The following is a 22,071-nucleotide window of genomic DNA, read 5'->3' as shown; positions in this document are numbered from 1 at the left end:
AGCAGAGAAGGAGAGAGAAGGACACCGGAATAGTGCTCAAATCCAATGGAGGGCACTTAAGCAAGAAAAACTGAATGAGAGAGGGGGGATGGAAAGAGGGAGGGAGAGAGGGAGGAAAGAGAGAAAGAAAGAGAAAAAAGAAATAAATGGGAGGGAGAGGAAAAGGAAGGGAAGGAGAGGAAAAGAATAAAGATAGCAAACATAAATAAAGAATAAACCCATTCTTCTAGAGGCATGACATTGGTAATAAAGGAATTAGCCCACATTTTCTGAGAAGCTACAGTATAAAATATGAGCAATCTTTTTGACTTCTGCAAAGATATGTACTTTGGGGAAATACTGAGCATAATCGAAAGCAAACTAATTGTGAATTACACCTTGTTTGAACATTATAGTCATAGAGAAGAGGTTTATAAAGACAGTGTTTCACATAGGAGGAAAGCCTAGCCCCCTGACACCAGCAGTATGTGCACTGTTGGGTGTGACGCCTGCTGCACTGTGTGCCATGGAAGAAGGCACAGGGCTCTTCCAAGGTTCTACCCCGAGGGTTCTAAACATCTGTCCCCATTCATTGACCCTTGCTTCACTGAAGGGGAGTAGAGAGATGTAAGCTACTTGAATGCTAACCAAGGGAAGAGAATTAGAGTATGGCTGAGCAAATGTCTCTACTATATATGTGAATGACTGAAGATTTGAAGATTACTGAATCAAGGTAACACCTTAATCAAATCAATGAGTGGCCATATTTAAAAAAAACAAAACAAATGGATTATATAAAGAAGAAAGAGGAAATTCAAGCACCTCCTGGTACATGAACAGCACAAACTGAACCAGACAATGGAATCGCCCATTGACTTTTATTTAACTTTGTAGAATTCAGACACTAACATGAGCCGCTCTTGAATGACGGTCTTCCCTCATGCCCTCGTGCTCAGATGTGCATGTCCCTTTAACAGAATGGGTTCTGCCAGGTTGTGGTACCCCACCCTTCAGCATCCCTCTCCTTTCTGTCTTGCAGACTTGGATCCACATGCTGGTCATTGTGGGGAGCATCTTATCCTACTTTTTCTTTGCCTTGGCTTTCGGAGCCTTATGTGTCACTTGCAACCCACCATCCAACCCCTATGGGATTATGCAGAAGCATATGCTAGACCCCGTGTTCTACTTAGTTTGTGTTCTTACAACCTGCGTGGCACTTCTGCCCAGGTACGTAATTTGTTTGCTTCTCAAGACAGTAAGTACACAGAACCAGAGGCTTTGAGTAACTACTGAGAAGGACCCGCAGACCACCCTGTTCAGCAGTTGAGAAAGTTAGCCTACATGCTAGCTAAAATATTGGATTCAGTAGCTGTATCATAAGCAGGGCCTAGATTAAGTGAATGAAGATCTATATGTCTCTGTCATGGAAAGATCCAATTTTATGGATAGCTCACAGGAATAGAGAAACTTTGTTTCATGGGATTATCTGAGGATTTACCATGTCCTGTCTTTTGCTCTGACATCCCCTGAGCCCTTACCTTGGTCTGTCTTACAGCTACAACAGAATGTTCAAAATGGGTAACTTACAAGCAGAAATGTCTGAGCTCAGAGCTCTGGAGGTTGGGAAGTCCCACGACAAGGTCCTAGGAGGTCTGATGACTCTCATTCAAGGATGAAACCTTAATACTAAAATCCACCCATGGCAAAAGTGGAAGAGCAGACCCCTCATAACCTTGCCACCTCATAAAGGCTCCCTATATATTATCACAGCATACAACATCTACCACATGCCAAAACGAAAGAAGCTTTCTATGGGTCACGGGTATGGAGCTGCTTACAGGATCCATCTTCACTTATGCAGAAGAATCTTCTATGCTTTGAATGTTTCCCCCCACAAAACTCATGTTGAAATGTATTACCATTGTGACAGTAAAAGAAGGGAGTCTTTATGTGTATTTGGCAGGCATTTAGAGGGCACTTACTATTTGCTAATGCTAAACAAATATTAATTTGCTTAATATTTTTTAATTATTTTGAGTTTTTAAAATCAACTGGCTTGAAACTCACAAGCTTAAGCTGGCCTTGAACTCATGGCTATCCTTCTAATTTAACCTTCCAAATGTTGGAAATATAAAGGATTACCACCCCGCCCAGTTTAATATTATTTTTAATCTTCATTTTCCTAGCTGACTTACCTTCCTCTATCTCAGAAGCCAAGTAATGTTACTTTTTTTTTTTAACTGACCTGTGGGTATTCTCCATGGGTCTCCTGATGCAATAGAAGTGAACATAATTCTATGATGTTCTTTGTAACCTAGGTTTATATACCGAGTTCTTCAGGGATCCCTGTTTCCGTCTCCAGTTCTCAAAGCCAAGTACTTGGACAGACTACCTCCAGAGGAGAGAGCAGAAGCTCTCAAGAGGTGGAAAGGGATTGGAAAGGACAATCACATGGCATCTAAGTATGCCAGCCAACCAGCTGCTAAGTCAGGAAGACCCACACCTGGCTCTTCCGCTGTCCTTGCGATGAAGTCAGCAACAGTGTGTACTGTTGAGCAAAGCACATGTGAGACTATGCTAGACCTTGGCTACTCTGAACCTGGGGCCTCAAAGATGACTGGACCCTCAGCAAGTTAAAAATGCAGGATTCACTGTTTAGAGTTGCCGATAATCTTTCAAGTTTGGAAGGATGTAGAAGAGGTGCCTCTCAGAAGCAAGGATTACTTGTGGCTTTGTACTAGGGATATCATCATTTTGCTTGGCATGGAAAAACCAAGAACAATTGTATACCTGTGGGCACATGTGTAAACAAGGGATAGCATTTGACCTGAGCAGAGTTTAGGGAATATTTAATTCAGGATAATATGTTCTTTTTGTGAAACTTTATGATTTTTGTAAAGGAGTTTTAATTATCTTATAAATGTAAACATTTTCAAAGAAACTTATTTGAGAAATATTTACTTTACAGAGAAGCCTTATGCATTTGAAAAATGCTTTATATGAGATCCAAGCTGAAATCTCCTTATGAAAAAAAAGTACTGTTAAAAATTATTCATTAGGAAAACTCATTAATTTGAAGATAAATTCCCGAGACTTTTATTTGCCATGAGAGGAGGCTTTGGTCCTCCATTGAAGGTGTTTATCATCACTCTCTGTCATTTGAGCTTTGTGCTGAAGTAGAGCCTTTGTAGAGAAGGGCAAAGAAGAAGGCTAGTGTTTTCAACAGTACCAGGCTGCCTTCTGCTCTGTTTACTCTTCTGAGTAGACGCACAGACTCCCTATGTGCAGATGTTGTCAACCGGGAAACAGACAAATGGCTGTGAAACATACTCAGCTGAGCCTACAGGTGTGAGCAACTCCTGGGTTCTAAAACTGATGACACCCACATTAAAATGAGACAGCCATTTCGAAAGTCTTCCAGAGACCACTCGAGTGTTCACAGTTGTAACAGTGCTCCACAGTTTGTGTTGTGCCCTCCACAGAATGAGGTATGGGTTGAAACTGATACAGGTTATTCTCACTGGGAATCTCCAAGGCTCTTAGAAAAGTAAACATATTGAAGGGTAGAGAGGCCTGTAGCAAGGTTTCTGCTGTGACAGATCACGGACGGATGCTGTCTTCGTTTAGTGCCTGGAAGCTAGTCTACACTAGTCCAGTCAATTTGCTACTGTGAAGTCGTGTACTCTTGTTGAAATCTTTCAAAGCTTCCATATCCACCTGACAGCTGCCACCTCTCTGTCATCTAGAATTCTCTTCATGAACCTCTATGCTAAAGGTTAGTGTCTACATCAAAGTCGTGTAAACTGTTATCTCAGGGTCTAACTGTTGCCCGCTGGGTGCCGTCCCAGTCACTTTCTGTACCTGCCTGGTATCATCGTTAAATGGTCTTTTCACATAGGCTGATTTCTGGAACTGTCATGAAACCATGTGTCTAAACGAAGCTGCCTTTTGCTTCCTTGAGATTTTTTTTTAAATAAATTATTTAATAAATGATGTTCACCGGAAACTGTCATCACTCCTGTGACTACTCTCTGAATCTGGCAGTCATCGATGCTAGAGCTGAGAAGGAAAACACCAAGGCATGCCTTTGTCAGAACACTGTTTGGGCCTTTTTATCTATGGGGGAAAAATCACTTGCTATCAGATCATTCATTATTCCCATAGCAACAGGAATTCAGTCCTGTTGAGATCATCACTTCCCAGATAAAACTTAAAGTGATACTCATATGCAATAAAAGGTTTTAATATAAAGATTAAAGGAATATGGCAAAAGGGAGGAAGGAGCAGGTCATTTCCAAAGTGTGAATTATCTGTACGTAAGAATATAGGAAAGCATTAATGTTTATGTCATAGGGCTATAATCTTGACCTACAGCTCCAAAATTCTCACAACTTTGCTCATAAATTAATTCTAAACTTGATGTGTTGGATAAATCTGAAGCTATTTATATATACTTTATGCATTTGTATAGCTTGCTAAAAAGTGTTGCTACATCTAATTACATAGTGATTAACTATTTTTCTTTAATTAAAAAAAAAAAACCTTCTGAAACATACCTTGTCCTACGCTGAGGAGATTTTCAGATCTCTGTAAAGCTTTTAAAAGGTCAAATGTATAGAACAACAATTTTATGCAAAATTAGAAAAGCTAGTGTGTTGTGTTGTAGCTTTAGATTTAGACTATTTCAACACATTTTGAGGAATCCAAGAAAACAAATAACGGAGAGTTTCAGATTATGATTTTGTTATAAAAGGTTTCTAAAGCATAGGAGCACTTGTAAAAAAGGAAGACTCATCCTCTTAGCAGGGTTGATGTTCTCTAAGTACCCCATGAGGGTGTCAGATCTCATTACAGATGGTTATGAGCCACCATGTGGTTGATGGGATTGAACTTAGGACCTCTGGAAGAGCAGATGGTGCTCTTAACCACTGAGCCATCTCTCCAGCCCACAGTTAGTATTATTAACAACTCCTCAGACTAACCATGAAACTGATACTAAGTCAGAAGAGCAGGTTCCTGTGAGAGTGAGCTGTACAACACTGGGTACCACTGTGCTATTAGAGGGATAATCACTTTTCTCACATAGTCAGAAAAAAATAAGAAAAGATTATACCATTTTATTTGTATTTAGGATTATTTAAGAATAAGTCCAATAGGTACATTTTACTGAATATAAGTTCACCAATGCTAAAAAATATTTTATTAATTATGTGCCAACAATTATAACAAAACCGATAGATGGTCGTAAGCCTTCATACAGTCATGACCACAGTACAACCGTTTGCTACACACTCTGTAACAAGTTCCAGGACAAGAGGTGGTGAATAACAGGGAGAATAAGGGTTGAAACAATGTTTTGCATTTGAACTATCTAGAAAAAGAGTACAAAATACACATATAAAATTGCAGGTAGTCCCTGTTTGCAATACTGAGGCAGTTTGGTTGCTGGTGAAGTTTAGCAGTGCATCCTACTTGTTCAAAAAGGCATTTGGATGTTACATAGTTCATGTCCAGCTAATTAAATTAGGTATATATGGAGGTTTGTGTTTTGAAGCTTTTTAGTGGGAAAAAAAAAACTTTTAACCACTAATCGCTTTGGAAATTGATTCCCATAAAGTGGTCGAGTGCTTAAAAGCATCTTTAAAATTTAGTTTTAATTATCAATGAGGCAAAATGGCAATACCAGATGTTAGACATCATGAAGGGGAAATTGCAAAATGTTATACTCCATGCAACATTTTGCTACACTTTGAAATATATTTCTGTAACTTTCCTGGTTTGGGTGAATACAAGCAGACTAATTTTCAGATTTAATTGGGGGTAGGATATTTTTTTTTCCCTTTTTAACTTGTGTGTTTCACAGAATGAAAAAGGTTCTCATTCATTCCCACATAGGCAAACAAATTATTTCCTCAAGAATTGACCTAGTTTTTAACATCACAGTCATCTAAATGACATACACCGGAAATCCCCAGTAACAGTACAAGTCCGATGGAGATTTTAATCTCAATTTGAATACAGAAAGGATAGTATTATACTTACTTCTGAGTGTTAGTTTTGTTGGCTTGAGAATTTTACATTCTTGCAACTTCAACCGTCTAGATCAACACTGTGGGTCTTTTCTCTGTCTCTCACAATTTCTTCAAATTATTTAGAAGTCTATAGTAAACAATAAAAGCATGTATATTATCTTGGCTTTTTATAAATTAAAAGCCAGTCTCCAAGACCATTTCTGAAATGTGCCCCCTAAGCCACTGTGCTTGAGCAGAAACTGGAGATCCATCAGCCTGTATCTCCGTGTGTGATTTGTCATAGTAATAAAAGGAGCTTTCTAAACCTTGTTACCATAGAGCTCCAAATGTCTCGATGGGTTGATAATTCCACACTACCGTTCAAGGTTAGCCTAGCAAAAGAACAAAGCCTACTTTGCTCTGTGCTTTTAAAAGAATTCATGACATTAATGAATGATAACATTGAAAAAAGATGAAAGCCTGAGAAAAACTCATCTAACACAAACAGGAGAGATCTTGCAGTGCATGTTGAACGTCCCGTCCGTCAAACGCCTGTTCTCCTACTGCTCTTGGCAGGACACGCTTCCCATTCAGGAGGGTCGTTCTCCATGTAGGATTCCCGAGAAGTCTCTGATTATCCTTGGGATTTCTTTTGGAGAAAGGTCTGGATATATATCTGTCTTTCAATCCAGTCAACAAAGTAAGACACATTGCTGTACACTCCAGGTCCCAGAACTTTGGAAAAGCAGACAGAGCCCCATGAAGTTAAACCAAATAATGTCCACTGTCCTCCGGGCCGCTCACACACCAGAGGCCCACCGCTGTCTCCCTGCAAGGAATAGCGATTGATGTTAGTCACGAGAGTTCAGTGGGCTAGTGGTGGGGCTATCATCCTAAGGATACAACAAAGCCCAAATCAGCTTAACTGAGTTGGAAAATTTCAACAAAATTTTCCATGGTAAGCCTGGGAGGGTATCTGCTTTCCACTGTATAAACTGAACTTTCCAATAAACAGGATGGATTCTGAGTTTTGAAGGGACTAATGTACTGAGTAAAGAGATTTTGTTCTGTCTCGTCATGAGGTCAGAAGACTTATATAACACACCACAAAATGTCATAAATTAAAAAAAAAGCTTTATGCATCAAAACTAATTATCTCAACAATTTTATTGTTTAAGTTGGATTGATCTTATAAAAGTAGGAAGTACCCCCAAAAAATGGAAGATTAAAACAATCAATTAGTTGTGCATGATGCTCTAAAATGAACCATCCCAAATGCCATGGCATTGTGTTGGGCTAATGACCAGCATGGTTTTTCTTTGCTTAACACAAAAATCCGAGGAGCAGTTTGACCACTTTAAAGCAACAGAACAGTGGAGTAGAAAACCCACAACCTCTGCTCCTCACTCGCTTGCTACTTTGCACACTTGTCCGTTTGAACCCCAGAGAGCAACAGCACACGAGTTGCCCAATTTTTAAGCAAATGTTTGAAACCTCCCGAATGCTGCCTTTAGGGCATGTTTTGAGGATCACAATGGTCATAAGTCCTGTCTGAGGTGGGAGGCAGTGACAATGACAGGCTGGTAGTCAAATGAAGGCCAGGGCATATCAAGCAATTGTAGACAGAAGTCCTTTCACACACTATGGGAGCTGGACTTGCCAATGTATGTCCTAATGCTATCATGGTTCTACCTGGCAATGTCCTCTGCTGCCCCCCTACTGCTTAAGACAGTGCATTTGAAGCTGTGATTTCTATTTGCCCCTCATAATTCATCTGGTCTTAGCCACCAATGATCAAAGAGATGGGCTGCCTCAGCTGTCCTCCTGGTAGTGAACACTATCCATAAACGTTGCTGAGGGGCCACACATGACTCGTGGTCAGCTATGCAAGCTCACGAATGCCAGGGAGGATCCTGATGGCTGGCAGCTTACCATGCACGAGTCCACGGTGCCCGACTCATAGCCAGCACATATCATCCGATTGGTGATGGTCTTCATGTCAAAGTAGGACTGGCACTGCTCCAGAGGAATAATACGGACCTCCCCTTCCTGCAGCTTAAAGGGCACTGCATCCATAAAGAAGGAAGAGAAACACACAAGAACATAAGACTGACAAAGGTGTGGCCAGCAAAATACAAAATGAGCAACATTACAGGGATATTTTTATAACACCCAGAGAACACCACATTGGTTTGTTTTTTTTGTTTTTTTGTTTTTTTTTTTTAAATATCATCTTAAAGGGAAGACATATTTGAAACCCAAATTTTCTACTTAGAACTTTGGATAGCAATAATCTATCTGAAGAAGCTCCTCTATTTTTCTAGTAAGACACATTGTTTAAGTAAGAATTTCTTAACCCATGGGTCACAACCCCTAATGGAGGTCCAGTGACCCATTCACAGGGGGTCTCATATCAGATATCCTGTATATCAGGCATTTATATTTTGAATCATAACAGCAAAATTACAGTTACGAGGTAGCAATAAAATGTATGGTTGGGGTTCCCTAGAGCATGAACATGAATTAAAGGGTCGCAGCATTAGGCAGGGTAAGAACCACTGGCTTGTCCCCTTGTCATGTGCTGTGGAAAGGAGGACAACAGGGCAGAGTTTTTAGCTCAGCATATCTGTCCTGCTCTAGGATTAGAGAAAATCTGCTGACCCTCACAGGGAGGGGCCCACCTCACATGTGTCCCGTGACCCTAGTTCTGATGTAGAACCTTTCATCGTAGATGCTATGGCAGATTTGAAAGGGACAATATCATCTCTTGCTTACAATAGATGGATTATATGGCTTCTCTCTTGCTTAAATTTTCTCGAGAATAATAGTGGCTGTCTTCAAGCAAAACCTCATAAATCTTATTTGCACATCCTAAAAGCCATACAAATTTGAAGCCATGATGGGGAAGGAGTGCTAATAATAATCATTTGGGGAAAACAAATGTGCTGTAGTACAAGTTTAGCAAACCAAAAGGATGTCAGAAGGATGACAAAGAGCTCCGGAGTCAACAGTGAACTGCACACTAGGATAAACAAGGCTCATGCCATCAGCATCTTCTGGGCCACAGTGTTATTTATTCCTCATGTAACAACCTTATGTGTTCTTTCCTTCTGTAGAAGGCAAGAGACTGGAATGGCCAGGGCCAATCTGATCTTCTAGAATGAATTCACTTGCCTGTTCTTCATGCTATCCTCTGAATTTGGTGTATGTAACATGGTACCCTATTACTATGAGTTTATGTACATATTTTGTGATGAACACAAATAGAGACAAATATCGTGAAGTATATTCTCATTTCATTATAATGTTAATCATGATTTTTAAAAAAAGCAACATGCATAGGACTGATAGCAAGTTCCTTTAAGTTGGTGTTCTTCTGGATAATAGCAAGATGCTAGGAGGATATATATATGTACACATATATACATACACACATACACATACACGTACACATACACATACACATATACATACCATCATTCAGAGAAGCATGGCCTGCTCCTGTGGCTGACACAACTGTTTTGATCTCGGCTCTTATCACAAATTTTAACTCAGACTATTTCTATGTGTTTTGTATTTAAATCACTATTCATTAAGCCCAATTTAAACAATTAAATAGATATGTATCACACTTCTTCATAGAAGGATGTGTTGCATCTGTAGATAAGAACAAATCTATTGGGCTGACGGTTAAGAGCACTGACTGCTCTTCCAGAGGTCCTGAGTTCAATTCCCAGCAACCACTTTGTTGCTTATAACCATCCATAATGGGATCAGATGACCCCTTCTGGTGATTCTGAACAGCAACAATGTACTCATACATTAAATAAATAAACCTTAAAAAAAAAAAAACAAATCAATTACAAAATTGAAAGTGTGACTATGTCGCTTGATTGCAGAAATGGAATTGTCTAATCATTCCACACAGCCTCTGAGAAATTCTGCCAAGAGATAGCCCAAACCACTGTTCTCTCTAGCAGGGATGTCAGACAGGTCATGCCTTGCATAGAAGCGCCAAAACGTTGGTAGTAGCTCTCTAGAGAAAGATCAGAGCTGTATGGAAGGATGCTTGAGTTTGCATCTCAGGCAGGCAGGTTTATGTGTTATCATGGATTGTTCGTGTGTGCAGTTGGCTTAGTGGGGAGAATATAACCCAAGCTAAGTCTTTACACCTGGTGGCTGTGTTTTTACAGGTGAAATGGGAAATGGTAGCCCAAGCCGAAAAGCAACCCTAGTGCTTTTCATTGCAGAATGGGCCATCACGGCTGATGATGCTCTTACTTTTATTGCCCATGTGGCCCCAGCCTGTGATGTAGCAGTATGTATCTGGTTCTAGAAACTCCTCCGGGCTGGGCAGGCAGACAGGTCTGACGTAGCTTGTCTCATTGATATCGTCGCTCAGCTCCACCACGCTGATATCGTAGTCTACCACCGCTCGACTGTAACGGGGATGCAGCAGGATGTTCTTCACAAAGCGGGTCTGCATGAAGCCTGACGGATGGTCCAGGTTGTTTATGCCAAATACCACTTTCCAAACATCGGCATCCTCTCTCCTAAAAACAATCCAAGAGTGCCTTCAACTCCATCTGCTTTGATGGTACACGCTTTTAGAAGTAATTTTTGTATGTAAACAGTGGCTGTTCCCATGCCTGTCTCCTAATACATTCATGTGAAAAGCGGCCACACAGTGACCCAAGGAATGAATAGTTGAGCATTACTATATGAGGAAGCAAAGTTCAGACTTCTTCTGTCATTATTTAATTATATTATTTAATTATTTAATTATATTTTTTAAACAAATATGGAATGCTTCACAAATTTGCATGTCATCCTTTTGCAGGGCCATGATAATCTCCCATGTATCACTGCAATTCTAGTAGCAAGCACTCAGCCTTCTTGAAGAGGACACTCTTGAAAACAGAACTTGTTTGGTCTTAGGGGCAGTCAGCTGTTGGATGACTGAAGAATGATGCTTAAAAGTTAAGAGAAAGAGAGAGGAGCAAGGGAGAAAATTAAAGAAGATTGGAAGTTGTGGGGAAGCCAAAACTAAGAGGTTCAAACCCTTCAGGGAAGCATCAGGTTTCAGGGCAACTATTTGCAAGGTTTGAAATGCCCACTTACAAACCCAATGGGCAATCTCAGGTCCCATTTTGGAGGAGCATTTGTCTTCAATATTTTAGGCAATTTTTACCTTAAAATGAGCTTTCTTCTCTAAGTTTACAGCTCTTATCAGTCTTAGGAATTTCCTCCAATCTCATGAGTTGTTACCTGCTCTTTGCCCATCTTTCCTCCTGGGTCCTCCCACCCCCTTGGTGTGCTCTGGGAACCCTCCTCAGCATCCTCTAGGCACGCGGCTCTCCCTTGATGTCTTGCTGCAGACCAGTGGTCTTAAACACACCATGTTCTGGTGAATCTTGGAAGTATATCCTGAGCTATAGTCTCTGACCTGAGTCACAAACTTGGTCCAATTGTCTGTTAAACATGGTCACGTGCATGTTTGATAATGACCAAGATTTGTCAAGAGCAGTCTACATGATTAGTGATGTTTAAGTTTCGGAAATCAAGTGCTTCCAGTTACCAGTGACTAACTGGATCATTTCTCTCTTAAACCCAATCCTGGGGGCAACAGAATCTGGCTTTCAATGTGTATTCGGAACCTGGCCATTCCACCTTTTCTGTTGTTCTCTGCTTGTGAACCTGCTTTAAATTCCTCCTCCTGGTTTTCACTGATATCAAGAATATTTGATATTGATCGATCTCTTTGTCTACTCTCCCTCTTGCCTTCTCCCACCCTCAGAGTTTTATATCAGTGAAAACAAGAACTATGATATGTGTTACTTTCACATTGCTGTGGCCATACCACAAACACAGCTTAAGTGAGGAGAGATTTCTTTTGGTTCTTAGTTTCAGAAGATTCCAGTCCACTGTCGTAAGGAAGCCATGGTGGAAAGTGTGTGTGGTAACGACTCCTCACAGGATTGCAGCACAAAAAGTAGCGAGCAAGGGCGGAACTAGAGGCCAGGCTATAATGCTCAAGGCCCCACCCACTTCTAGACCCTAACTTCCAGTATAGCCCTATGTGCTGGAGTATAAATGCTCAAAATACGAGCCTAGGAGGTGTCTTAGTTGTTTTAGTTGCTCTATAGGCAATCTGTACATTTGCAATTTGTTTTAAAGAAAATGTTATCAAACCTACAAAAAAAATGATGTCATGGGTTGGATACAATTCAGACAACTGAGCGAAGCTGGCCAATGTATGAAATGACTATAAGTTGGAGAAAGTGTTATGTCCTGGGCATGACAAGATAATGTGACAAAATGACGTTTCATTACATAATGCTGTCATTCAAAGAGCATGCTTTCCCTCCTGGCGTCTCCCTCTCTCCAGCTCTTGCTCCCCCCCCACCCCATCCTACTCTACAGGAATAAGTCTGCATATCCATTGAGGAAATGTTATATTCACATGAAATGTTACTGTTTAAGCCATCTAAAGTCAAGAGTACTTTTTCAGACTGATTTATTAAATGCCTCGTTGGAAGCTTCTTTCCCCGGAACCACAACGACTTAGCTCTAGTTGTTGCAACAATTCATTCATAGAAATGTTGCTTCATTCATAAGCAATATTTAAAGTAATTGAACATTCTTATTTGTAATAAAATGCAATAACACCAAAGTTCAGTACTTAGTTAATTATACTGGGTTAGTTTAAGTCCAACAATAAAATACAGGGATGAGGAAAACCAAAAACTGTTACTAATTTATATTCAGTCTTGCTACACAGCATAACACCCTTACATCATTAACATCCATCAAGAGCAAGAAGGGGAAAAGGAGATAGACCTATTCTTTTCTGTTTTATTATGATATGAAATACGAAGTGCTTCTTAATGTTTTCTCTCTAGGGCTGTGAAAAAGATAACCAAGATGGTAGGAAGGGGTTTCTCAGGTGAAGGAGTGGCAGATTAACTTCATTATGTAAACCAGTCATTTTGCATGCAGTGGTAAACATGGCTTGGAACATACTGAGCATGTGCTCGAAAAATGAGGACAGACAACAGAGACAGGCCCTGTCTCTTGGCTGAAGAAGACTCGAGGAAAAAGTTCTAGGCTACATGGATGCCACATGAATCTACCTACTATCAGTAAAAAGTACTTACTGACAAGCACAGGAGATGGACATGGTTATAAAGTTAAAAAGAGAAATCAGGATACAAGGAGCCAAATATATGAAGATAAAATCCACAGCATAAAGACAATAACTTCCCATTGGTATGCGAAACCTCAAAGCAGCCTCAAAGAAAAGTACAGTATCCTTAGTGATACTTGTGCAAAGCCTCTTTGACTCTCACAGCTGAGGGGATTGTTCTGATGCTAAGTGCTCTCTCTGTAAGCACAAGGGCTTGAATTAGATCCCCAGAACTCATGCTAGAAAAAATATGGCCACATGCATTTGTAAACTCATCTGGGAAGGGGATAACAGAAAGACAAATCTCTGGGGTTTGATGGTGAGCCAGCCTACTCAACTCACAAATTCCAGACCACTGAGAGACTATTTCAAGCAAAAGTACATGCCTCAAAAGGAATGATACCAGAAGTTAACCTCTGCCCCTCCATGACACACACAAGTACATGTGAATGTGTACAAACACACACACACACACACACACACACACACACACACACACACAGAACTATTGTTCTAAGACTGAGTAATCAGGCACAAATAGAGCCGATGGTTCCAATGACCCAGAAGGAAAATGGCACAGGACGCTATTAGCCAACATTTTTCTCCTTTTGTTCTTCCTGCAGACATACTGTGTTTTTTATAGCTCACATTTAAAGTCAAATGCATCCAAGCTTATACTGTTATGAATATATACTATAGATGAGACAGATGAGGTGATGTAATTTCAATATTCAAGTCTTCTTCAACTATGAAGTCTAAAGGGAAACCTAGTAACTTGCATATGTCATATGAACTGTGTGGCATCTGCCTCTGGGCAGATTAACCCATCACTTCCAGTTTGTTTTTCCGCCATATTCAATGCTAGTGTTTAGACATGAAAATATGACTTAATTCTGCTAGTCAAATGCACCTTGAAGTTTTTATTCTTGACAGTGTTAGAGATTGACCACAGGGCCTTGGGCATGTTAGCAGTCACTCTACCAATGGCCGGCCTCCTCCGTGTCATCTACTCAGATTTATAAATATTTGTCTTATGCGCCATCTTTGTATTCTTTAAGACACAAAATGTTCTACCCTCTGCAGTTTCTAGTTTGGGCTTGACTATTTTATATGAACTACTTTGCCCATTTGACAAGGAAAAATCGACGCATATAATTAACAAGTATAATAAAATCTATCCCCCATTACGAGGCTCACCCAGCACAGTTAGCTGGTGATCTGGAGGCCATTTGAAAGTATCAAAATTTGCACTCAGGAAAGACACATACTGCTGTTCTACAAATCTTAGGAAGCTCTTTGTTTTTAACATCGTGTTCTGTCATTAGTATTTTAAAACTGTTGTCTGCAGAAAGGGTGCACAAAATTTAAACTACGGTGGTTGCAAAATAAATGCAGGAGAGGCAGGGGTGAGCTACTGAGAAAAGTGTGTCAGCCATGAGCAGTACCTTCCACCTCTTGCTGTCAGCGAATCACTGTCCTGATGCGGTGGAAGATCCAGTGTATCTGACCTTCCAGTTGTTCAAAGAAAACCAAATATGTAGATTTATGCAAAACATCCAGTTAAAGGGCTTTAAAAGCAAATTAGATTCACATCCTAGATTATCCATTTGTTTATGAGCCCTATAATTTTCCCTATAATGTATAATTTTTACACATTATTTCAAGCGATCCTCATCTTATCTGCTATGAGAAGTACATTACTTAATGGAAAGTCATGTAAGTCACAGAAGACAGTGATAGTAACTAATGGCATCAGAAAAGTAGTCTTTGAACACCTACACCACACATTTTCTGTTAAACCTTGAAACAGTGAAAAGCATCCATAGTTATCAATTGAGGTACTAGGAAAGAAAAACTTGCCAGGTGAATGGAAAGTCATTTGTGGGTAATAGGACTGCAGATGACAAGGGGGATATACTGTCATGTGGAGTGTGGTAGAAGTTAGTCATCAGTGTACAACTATAGAAAGGGGAGAGCTCTATAAGACAAGGACCCAGGAAAACTCTCTCTGTCTCTCTCTCTCTCTGTCTGTCTCTCTCTGTCTCTCTCTCTCTGTCTGTCTCTCTCTGTCTCTGTGTGTGTGTGTGTGTGTGTGTGTGTGTGTCTTAGTACTTTGCAGTTAGACTTAAGAGGGTTTTGAGAAGGGAAAGAAAAAGGAAGAAGGAAGAAGGGAAGGAAGAAGAAAAGAAGGAAGGAGACAGACATCATAATGGAGCCAGCCACAAAGTCCCATAGCTAGTAATACAGTTAAGTAGAAAGAGTAGCAAGCAGTCACTGCATGTATTCTGCCATCACAGGTGATCACAGTAAGTGGGGGAAAGAAAGAATCATCTGAATAGTTAATGTGACTGCAGATGGATCCGAGGACTGTGGAATTGGAGTCTGTCGCAGAGTATTACGAAGCATCAGCAATTATCAAAAGTCTTATCCATAAAATGAGTCGGAGTTTGTTTCGAAGGAAAAGCCTGGGAAATGGAAATGGCTCCCATGAAAGGAGGGGAAAGTGCTGTCTGTTCCAGCTCATTTCATCTTCACAGATAACTAAAACAAGGCAGAGCATTCTGTCTACAACCGCCCTCTGCTTCCTCGTCTCCATTCAAGAATGAATGCAGCCGATATCCATAAAAATTAATGTTCTATGTGATTAATATGTGTGTTTAAAACACTGCAGTACTGAAGTGATGGATGATTCAAAACACAGGAAGAGTCAAAGAGAGACTAACCATCTATCTGATCATTGAAAGACAGGAGCAATCAATAGCCATGTAAAGTAGGGAGTTCATTACACATTTAAAAGGATATCTTTGATAAGTGTGTGTGTGTGTGTATGTGTGTGTGTGTGTGTGTGTGTGTGTAGTCATAGTAGATAGTAATGATAATTGATTGGAAGAATAGGTAGGGTGGGGGCATGAAATTCTTATTTGCTAAAAATGGGCATTTAATAAGATCAGTAACTTAAGAGAGATAAAAAAAGCCAGCCAGTGGCCCTGGAGCGCTCAGTTTCAGGCAGCTAAAGATAAAAAAAAAAGAAGAAAGAAAGAAAGAAAGAAAGAAAGAAAGAAAGAAAGAAAGAAAGAAAGAAAGAAAGAAAGAAAGAAAGAAAGAAAGAAAGAAAATTGTAGGTAATGAAAACAAGATGAAGGCCAAAGGTTCTTTGACTATTCTAGACTAAAAATAAAGAAAGTTATTCCAAGAAGGATGCCATGATACGATGATAAGGAACTTTCTGGTGAGCCGAGATGATAAGGAACTTTCTGGTGAGCAGAAACCAAAAACTCACTACTGGGATTGGCAAGATGGAAGTCTGAGGCCAGCCTGGTCTACAGAGTGAGTTCTATGACAGCCAGGGCTATACAGAAAAACCCTGTCTTGAAACACATAGCCCGAAAGAAACAAACCCCACAAAAAGCCTTGTGTTTGTGTCTGCTATCTTTGATGATAGCCCAGCCTACCATAAGCTAAGGAGACACAGAGATAGGCATGGATAGGGTAACTATTGCAGACGTTTTAGGTGTCTCCCGGTGAATATCAATCAACATGGAACAATAGTTGAAGACAGAAGTAAAGCAAAGACAGGGCATTTTACGTCCGTGATACTAAGGCACCAATGGGAAAGGGTTCATTCAGCTCCCAGGGAACAACTGGGGCAGAGCAGAAATGTTGCAGTGTGGAACAACATTCACGAAGGGACATGATTGTTTTTCATAGGAGGAGCACATCATCTCCTACAATGAAAGGCAAAATAAGAAGCATGACCAAAGGTTCAAAGAAAGTTTAGGAACAAGGGGTTAAGATGTGATGAATGATAGACAACGTCTATATCATGACACATGAAATGAGATAGGTAGCGGGTGATGATTTATTGAGACAAAAAGCTGTCAAAAGCTGTCTCTTAGGGTGAAAACTGACTTCACTGTAAAAGTTTCCATTGTCTTAGTTAAATGCTCATTTGAAGTTCATAACTGTACATTTGATATAAGCAAGGTTAGCAATTGGGTGTATGATATCCTCTAACAATGGTCAACCTTTCTGCCCCGGGTGTAGTGTACTGGGACAGGAAATGATAACAGCAGATGCAGTTAACTCCAGCTCTTCTGTTCTGAAGGCCTCCTACCGAACAGCCTTCAACTTGGACAAATTTAACTTGCCTCAAGTTTTCTTTTAATCGAAAATTAAAAGCAGAAGGGGAGCATTTAGTGTTAGAAGTTCCAGAAACTGTGGGGATTGGTTGGTAATTCAGGCCAACTACTATATATATATATATATATATATATATATATATATATATATATATACACACACACACACACACACACACACACACAGAGTTTTTAATGGAAAAGAGTATCCCTAGAGGTCACAGAGCAGTGGGAAGCATGAAGCCAGGTGCCAGGCACCTGGGAGTTTTTAAAACCACATTAGTTTACACTTCAACAACACTGAGAATAGTTCCATAAAGGAGGTGTGGTTCCAAACGTGAGAAGTTCTGGGTTCATGCACATTTTTTACTCATGGGAATGTATCAAATCCTGCCAGAAGATGAAACAGAAAAATAAACTATGAATGACTGACCTTGTTCATAAGCACCAAGGTGAAGGGGTAATTCTAAGGACAAAACACAGCCCTTGGTAAAATTCCCTTTGTGAATGAATTATAAAACTGTCAGACAGGTGGAGTTGAGGCATTAAGGGCATGCTTTGTTCTGTGACAAATTAGAGAAGGAACTTCCCCAACTTGGAAAGATTCTCAGGGATTATTAAAGCTCCAATTGCTGTTGAAAGTCAGACATAACACAAATATTTATTTATGCATTTATGTACTTATTTGTGAGTGTCTGTTCTCTGTTCTTAAGTACGTGGAGACAAACATTACACAATGTGTTTTTCACCTTGGAGTTCTTCCTGCTATTTCTGACGGGAAGATCCAGGGATGAGAATGTTGCAGGTCTTGTCAAAGAACAGATGTGATACACCTATGGGACTATGAAAGTTGTGGTGAGAGAAAAGAATGTAGGCACTCTAGGCAGAAATGCAGACACCCAGCCAAAAGTCTGGATTGGCTGGTGTGGTAGAAATCAAGATACAGGCGACATAACGGGATTAAAGATATGGGCAGGATGGCAGCTTCCCATACACGCTTCCTGGAAAGGAATGAGATGCTTTGATGTTTACTCACTGAGCCCTGGAACAGGAAGTTCATCCTTCAGTCCTTCAAGGGTTAAGGAAGGGAGGGATTGCCTGTTAAATTACCCCTGAATGTCAAAGTCTTTTCCTCCTTAGAACCTTTGATATTTAGTGGTCAACAGAGCATCTCGCCATTTTAGGTTTTGTTTGGTATCTTTAAATACCTCTCCATGGAAATGCAAAACAAATTGTCTTTCCTGTCCCACCAATATAATTAAAAGAGACAGGATGAAAAGGCTCACAGATGGATCATATTATGCCTTGCCAAAGTACAGATCAGGATATGAAGTAAATCCCAGTAATTGCAGCAATTGATGGGCCCAGCAGAGAATAGGCCTTAAAATTAAAGTTCTGAAAAGCCAGCAGTGCCACTTGTGAGACCATAAAACAGAATTAGGTTATGACTACGCAATCAAAATGGACTTGTTTGAAGTTGGGCAATTTCTAACCTCATTTGGAGGATCAGGCCCTTCTTGAAAGCACTGTTAAATCTGGAATTATACAAAATTTCTTGAAGATCTTTGGTATCTTTTCCATGTCATGGACTACAAACACATACTTATTCCTTAATAAAAGCTCCCTTCTTCACTATGTGTCCTCCGGTGAGAAAGGAAACTTTGATACCACATGTGGGAATGGTAAGAGCAGCTCATTAACTCGAATTAATAAGCACATTAACACTGTTGGTCCTTTAAAAAGCTGTGGGTTCATTTGGGCAATCCCCTTTGATGAATACGTTTCACTAGACTAATCTTCGGCTTGTTGAAAGAATCAATGTGAGTTTTCTATGAAATTGTCAGAGACATTCCGAGAAATGTCAGAGAAATCACACCCATGAAGACTCACTAATGTGGCTGTCCAAACATGGCCTGAACAGGGTCAACACTAATAGGTATGCTAATGTGGATAAAGTAGAAGTTCAGGTGACCTCAACCCTCAACAGGGAACTACAGGCAACTAAGGAATGCTGAGAATGGTAGAAGTAGCCTTCCCCATAGGAGAGCATACCAGTTGGTTATCCAATATTAAACTGCCAGCCCTGAAAACATCGAAATACAAGTAACATTGTAGAATGAAAAAAACTGTATTTATATATTTAAGAATATACACATATATGTGTAATAACATCCAAAGGAAAAGAAGCCATGAATTTGAAAGAGAGCAAGGTTGGTATATGAGTAACTCTAGAGTCAGGAAAGGGAGGGGGAAATGACGTAACTATAGTATAATCCCAAATACAATTACCAAAACAAAAATCTGTCTTCCTACCAAGCTCCTCACAGGCCAAAGCAAGTATCCATGCCAGTAATCCCTATATAGAGCTGAATGTTTTCTCAGCTCCCCTAGAAGCAATAGCACTCATAGGATGCTAGAATTACACAAGAAGAATTTTACCCCAGCAGTGTTATAATAACAGCAAATTGAGACTATCTCAAATATTCATCAACTGATGATTAATAGAAAAAATTCATGGCAAGTCTATACAGATTAGTACTTATCTTCCAAAACATGTATTAGCACAATAAGGACCAACCTGGAGGGTTGGCCTTGGCATATTAGCAAAAGGGAAAAGCATTGATGATGTACAAAGTGTGATTTCAAGTTGTAAAAATCTACAGCGACACCATGTGAACAGTTGGATGTGTTTGGAGACATGGAGAGATGTTCATCAGGATGGAACAGGGGTCACCTTCAGAATGATGAGGAAGTGACAGAAAGGAAGCACGGACAAAGCTCAAGACAGCTAGCAAAACGCAAGCACACACAGGCCATAATGCCAGGAACTATTGCATAGGGCATGCTTGCAGCAATATTCTTTAAAAATACCTATGCCTTTCTTAGTCTTACTAGCTGCTTCCAAGCATGGTTCTTAAGGCTTTAAAAAGACCATCTCACTTCCTACCCACACAAATCTGTGGGGAAGATATTGTTAAGACAAAGACTTGGTTCTGGAACTTTGAGAACCCTAACACAAATATTATACCTTTAGTTCTACTTCCCAACCACCTATGCGTTCTCCAACTGAACCTCATGTAGCTTCCAAACCAACCATTTCCTCATATATTCACGTGTATCTAGTACACTTTAGATGTGCAGAATGGAGGTGAATGGCAGTGGCTGAGAAAACAGCTTTCCTAACTTCTTGGTTTTCCTCCCTCCTTAGCACATCCATTCTAAGCACCATATAGCTAGTGGACATAAGTGAGTGGAAGGGCAGAGGGCAGAAAGAGCTCCACAGAGAAAGACGCTTCCCATTCTCCTGGGAGGAAGAATGGCTATGATAATTGAGTTGAAACAACTTACAGACACCACTGAGAATTCCCAAGTGAGAAATGGTATGATCCAGGGAAACGGAAAATGCAACCTACCCTTCAAAGCAATGGGCAACTGTCAGAACCCACTTCTTGGCGATGAGGACACAGCCACAGATGTGCCCACTGGGTTCACTCTGCAGGGAGCATTGCCAGGGCCACCTCCCAGGACGACTCGTCCGACCCCCAAGGATCCTCTTGTTCATTCGGGCAGCAGGGCGGCGGCCACAGTCTAACAGAGATCAGAAATCACAGTCCTGTGATTCACTTCCAAACCCAAGTAGATGCTGAGCTCTGGCTGTCATGTGCAAATGATTCTGTTTCCCAGGAGCCCGCACGACTAATGTCATATCCCGTGATACACCACCAATCTCACCTTGTTTGGTACACAGAAGGGAAATCTTACTTCTGCTGGGGCAGGACCGCCTAGGATTGGAAACAAAATGTTATAAGGTTAAGTTACATGCTTACTGTTTACCTGAAGCATGTTATCAAAGTCAGGTGACACAGGGTTCACCGTCAGAGGAGTTCGCACTCTCCGTGTACAGTTGTCTTATAGCAAGACTTCTGGGGGCACAGTTGTGGTCAGAGACCACATTGGAAGCACGCACACTGCTCATTTTAGTTTATTTGATATCATAATGGGATGTCACATTTGTGGAAGGAGCATTTCTTATCATGAAGCTTCTTACGTCATCATAGTTGATAGTCTATGGTGAAAGATGAGAAGGTCAGATATGTCCTCACCCCCATCCTCCCATAAAACCCTGAAATATGGACTTGGAGGAATAAAATATTATTTTACATTTTTTAAATATACGATCAATAAACAAGGATATTGAGACTAAAAAAAATAAAAAATGAAACTTCCTCAGACTGTCAAAGTTAAACTGTGATTATAGGAAGAGATGACAGGAGAACGTGAGCTTGAATGTGTTCTCCACGATCACAGAGAGCATGGCTAGAGCTAGTATGTACTCATTATTGGAAGTATGGATCCTTACTGGGCTTCCTAAAAATCTCAGTTAAGTTATGAAGCCATAGGCGAGCTCTCTCTCCCTCTCTCTCTTTCTCTCTCTCTCTTTCTCTCTCTCCCCCCACCCCCAACCCCCACCCCCATGTGTGTGTGTGTGTGTGTGTGTGTGTGTTTATGTGTGTGTGGTTGCACAAAAGAATTCAGTTTAGGTTAAGTTAAATGGTAATGAGCAAATACTTTTCTGGCTGTCAAACTTTTTTTATCCTATAAATTACAAACACATAAGGCTTGTTGGGACTTGCAAAAATACTATGAATCCTTGATCTGTCCTATTAAAAAAAATAATCAGCCTTTACATGTATACCATTTCTATGCACCATAAATCTTCACTTTTTGAAAATTTACTGTATTTTCATTTTTAAGA

The 22,071-nt window shown here is 40.3% G+C and overlaps 2 protein-coding genes and 1 pseudogene across 3 annotated transcripts in view; 1 reads left to right on the top strand and 2 right to left on the bottom strand.

The window, feature by feature from the left end:
* Positions 1–3,991, top strand: part of Atp10d (ATPase phospholipid transporting 10D (putative)) — a 95,403-nt gene extending 91,412 nt beyond the window's left edge. For both annotated transcript variants that reach the window (XM_052197990.1, XM_052197988.1), the window contains 2 exons: positions 1,019–1,206; positions 2,298–3,991. In XM_052197990.1, coding sequence (XP_052053950.1) covers positions 1,019–1,206; positions 2,298–2,616 — 507 coding nt within the window. In that variant the 3' untranslated portion in view covers positions 2,617–3,991. The remainder of the gene's footprint in view (positions 1–1,018; positions 1,207–2,297) is intronic.
* Positions 3,992–5,195: 1,204 nt separating this feature from the next.
* Corin (corin, serine peptidase) overlaps positions 5,196–22,071 on the bottom strand; it is a 200,033-nt gene continuing 183,157 nt past the window's right edge. The window contains exons 18-22 of the mRNA XM_052199307.1: positions 21,048–21,097; positions 20,729–20,903; positions 10,272–10,543; positions 7,923–8,056; positions 5,196–6,819 (exon numbers count right to left, since the gene is read on the bottom strand). Coding sequence (XP_052055267.1) covers positions 6,625–6,819; positions 7,923–8,056; positions 10,272–10,543; positions 20,729–20,903; positions 21,048–21,097 — 826 coding nt within the window. The 3' untranslated portion in view covers positions 5,196–6,624. The remainder of the gene's footprint in view (positions 6,820–7,922; positions 8,057–10,271; positions 10,544–20,728; positions 20,904–21,047; positions 21,098–22,071) is intronic.
* On the bottom strand, positions 10,786–10,883 carry LOC127696862 (uncharacterized; annotated as a pseudogene).

This window comes from Apodemus sylvaticus, chromosome 11, assembly GCF_947179515.1.
Source record: "Apodemus sylvaticus chromosome 11, mApoSyl1.1, whole genome shotgun sequence".
Classification (NCBI taxonomy): domain Eukaryota; kingdom Metazoa; phylum Chordata; class Mammalia; order Rodentia; family Muridae; genus Apodemus; species Apodemus sylvaticus.
This window is presented reverse-complemented; position numbering and strand designations above follow the sequence as displayed.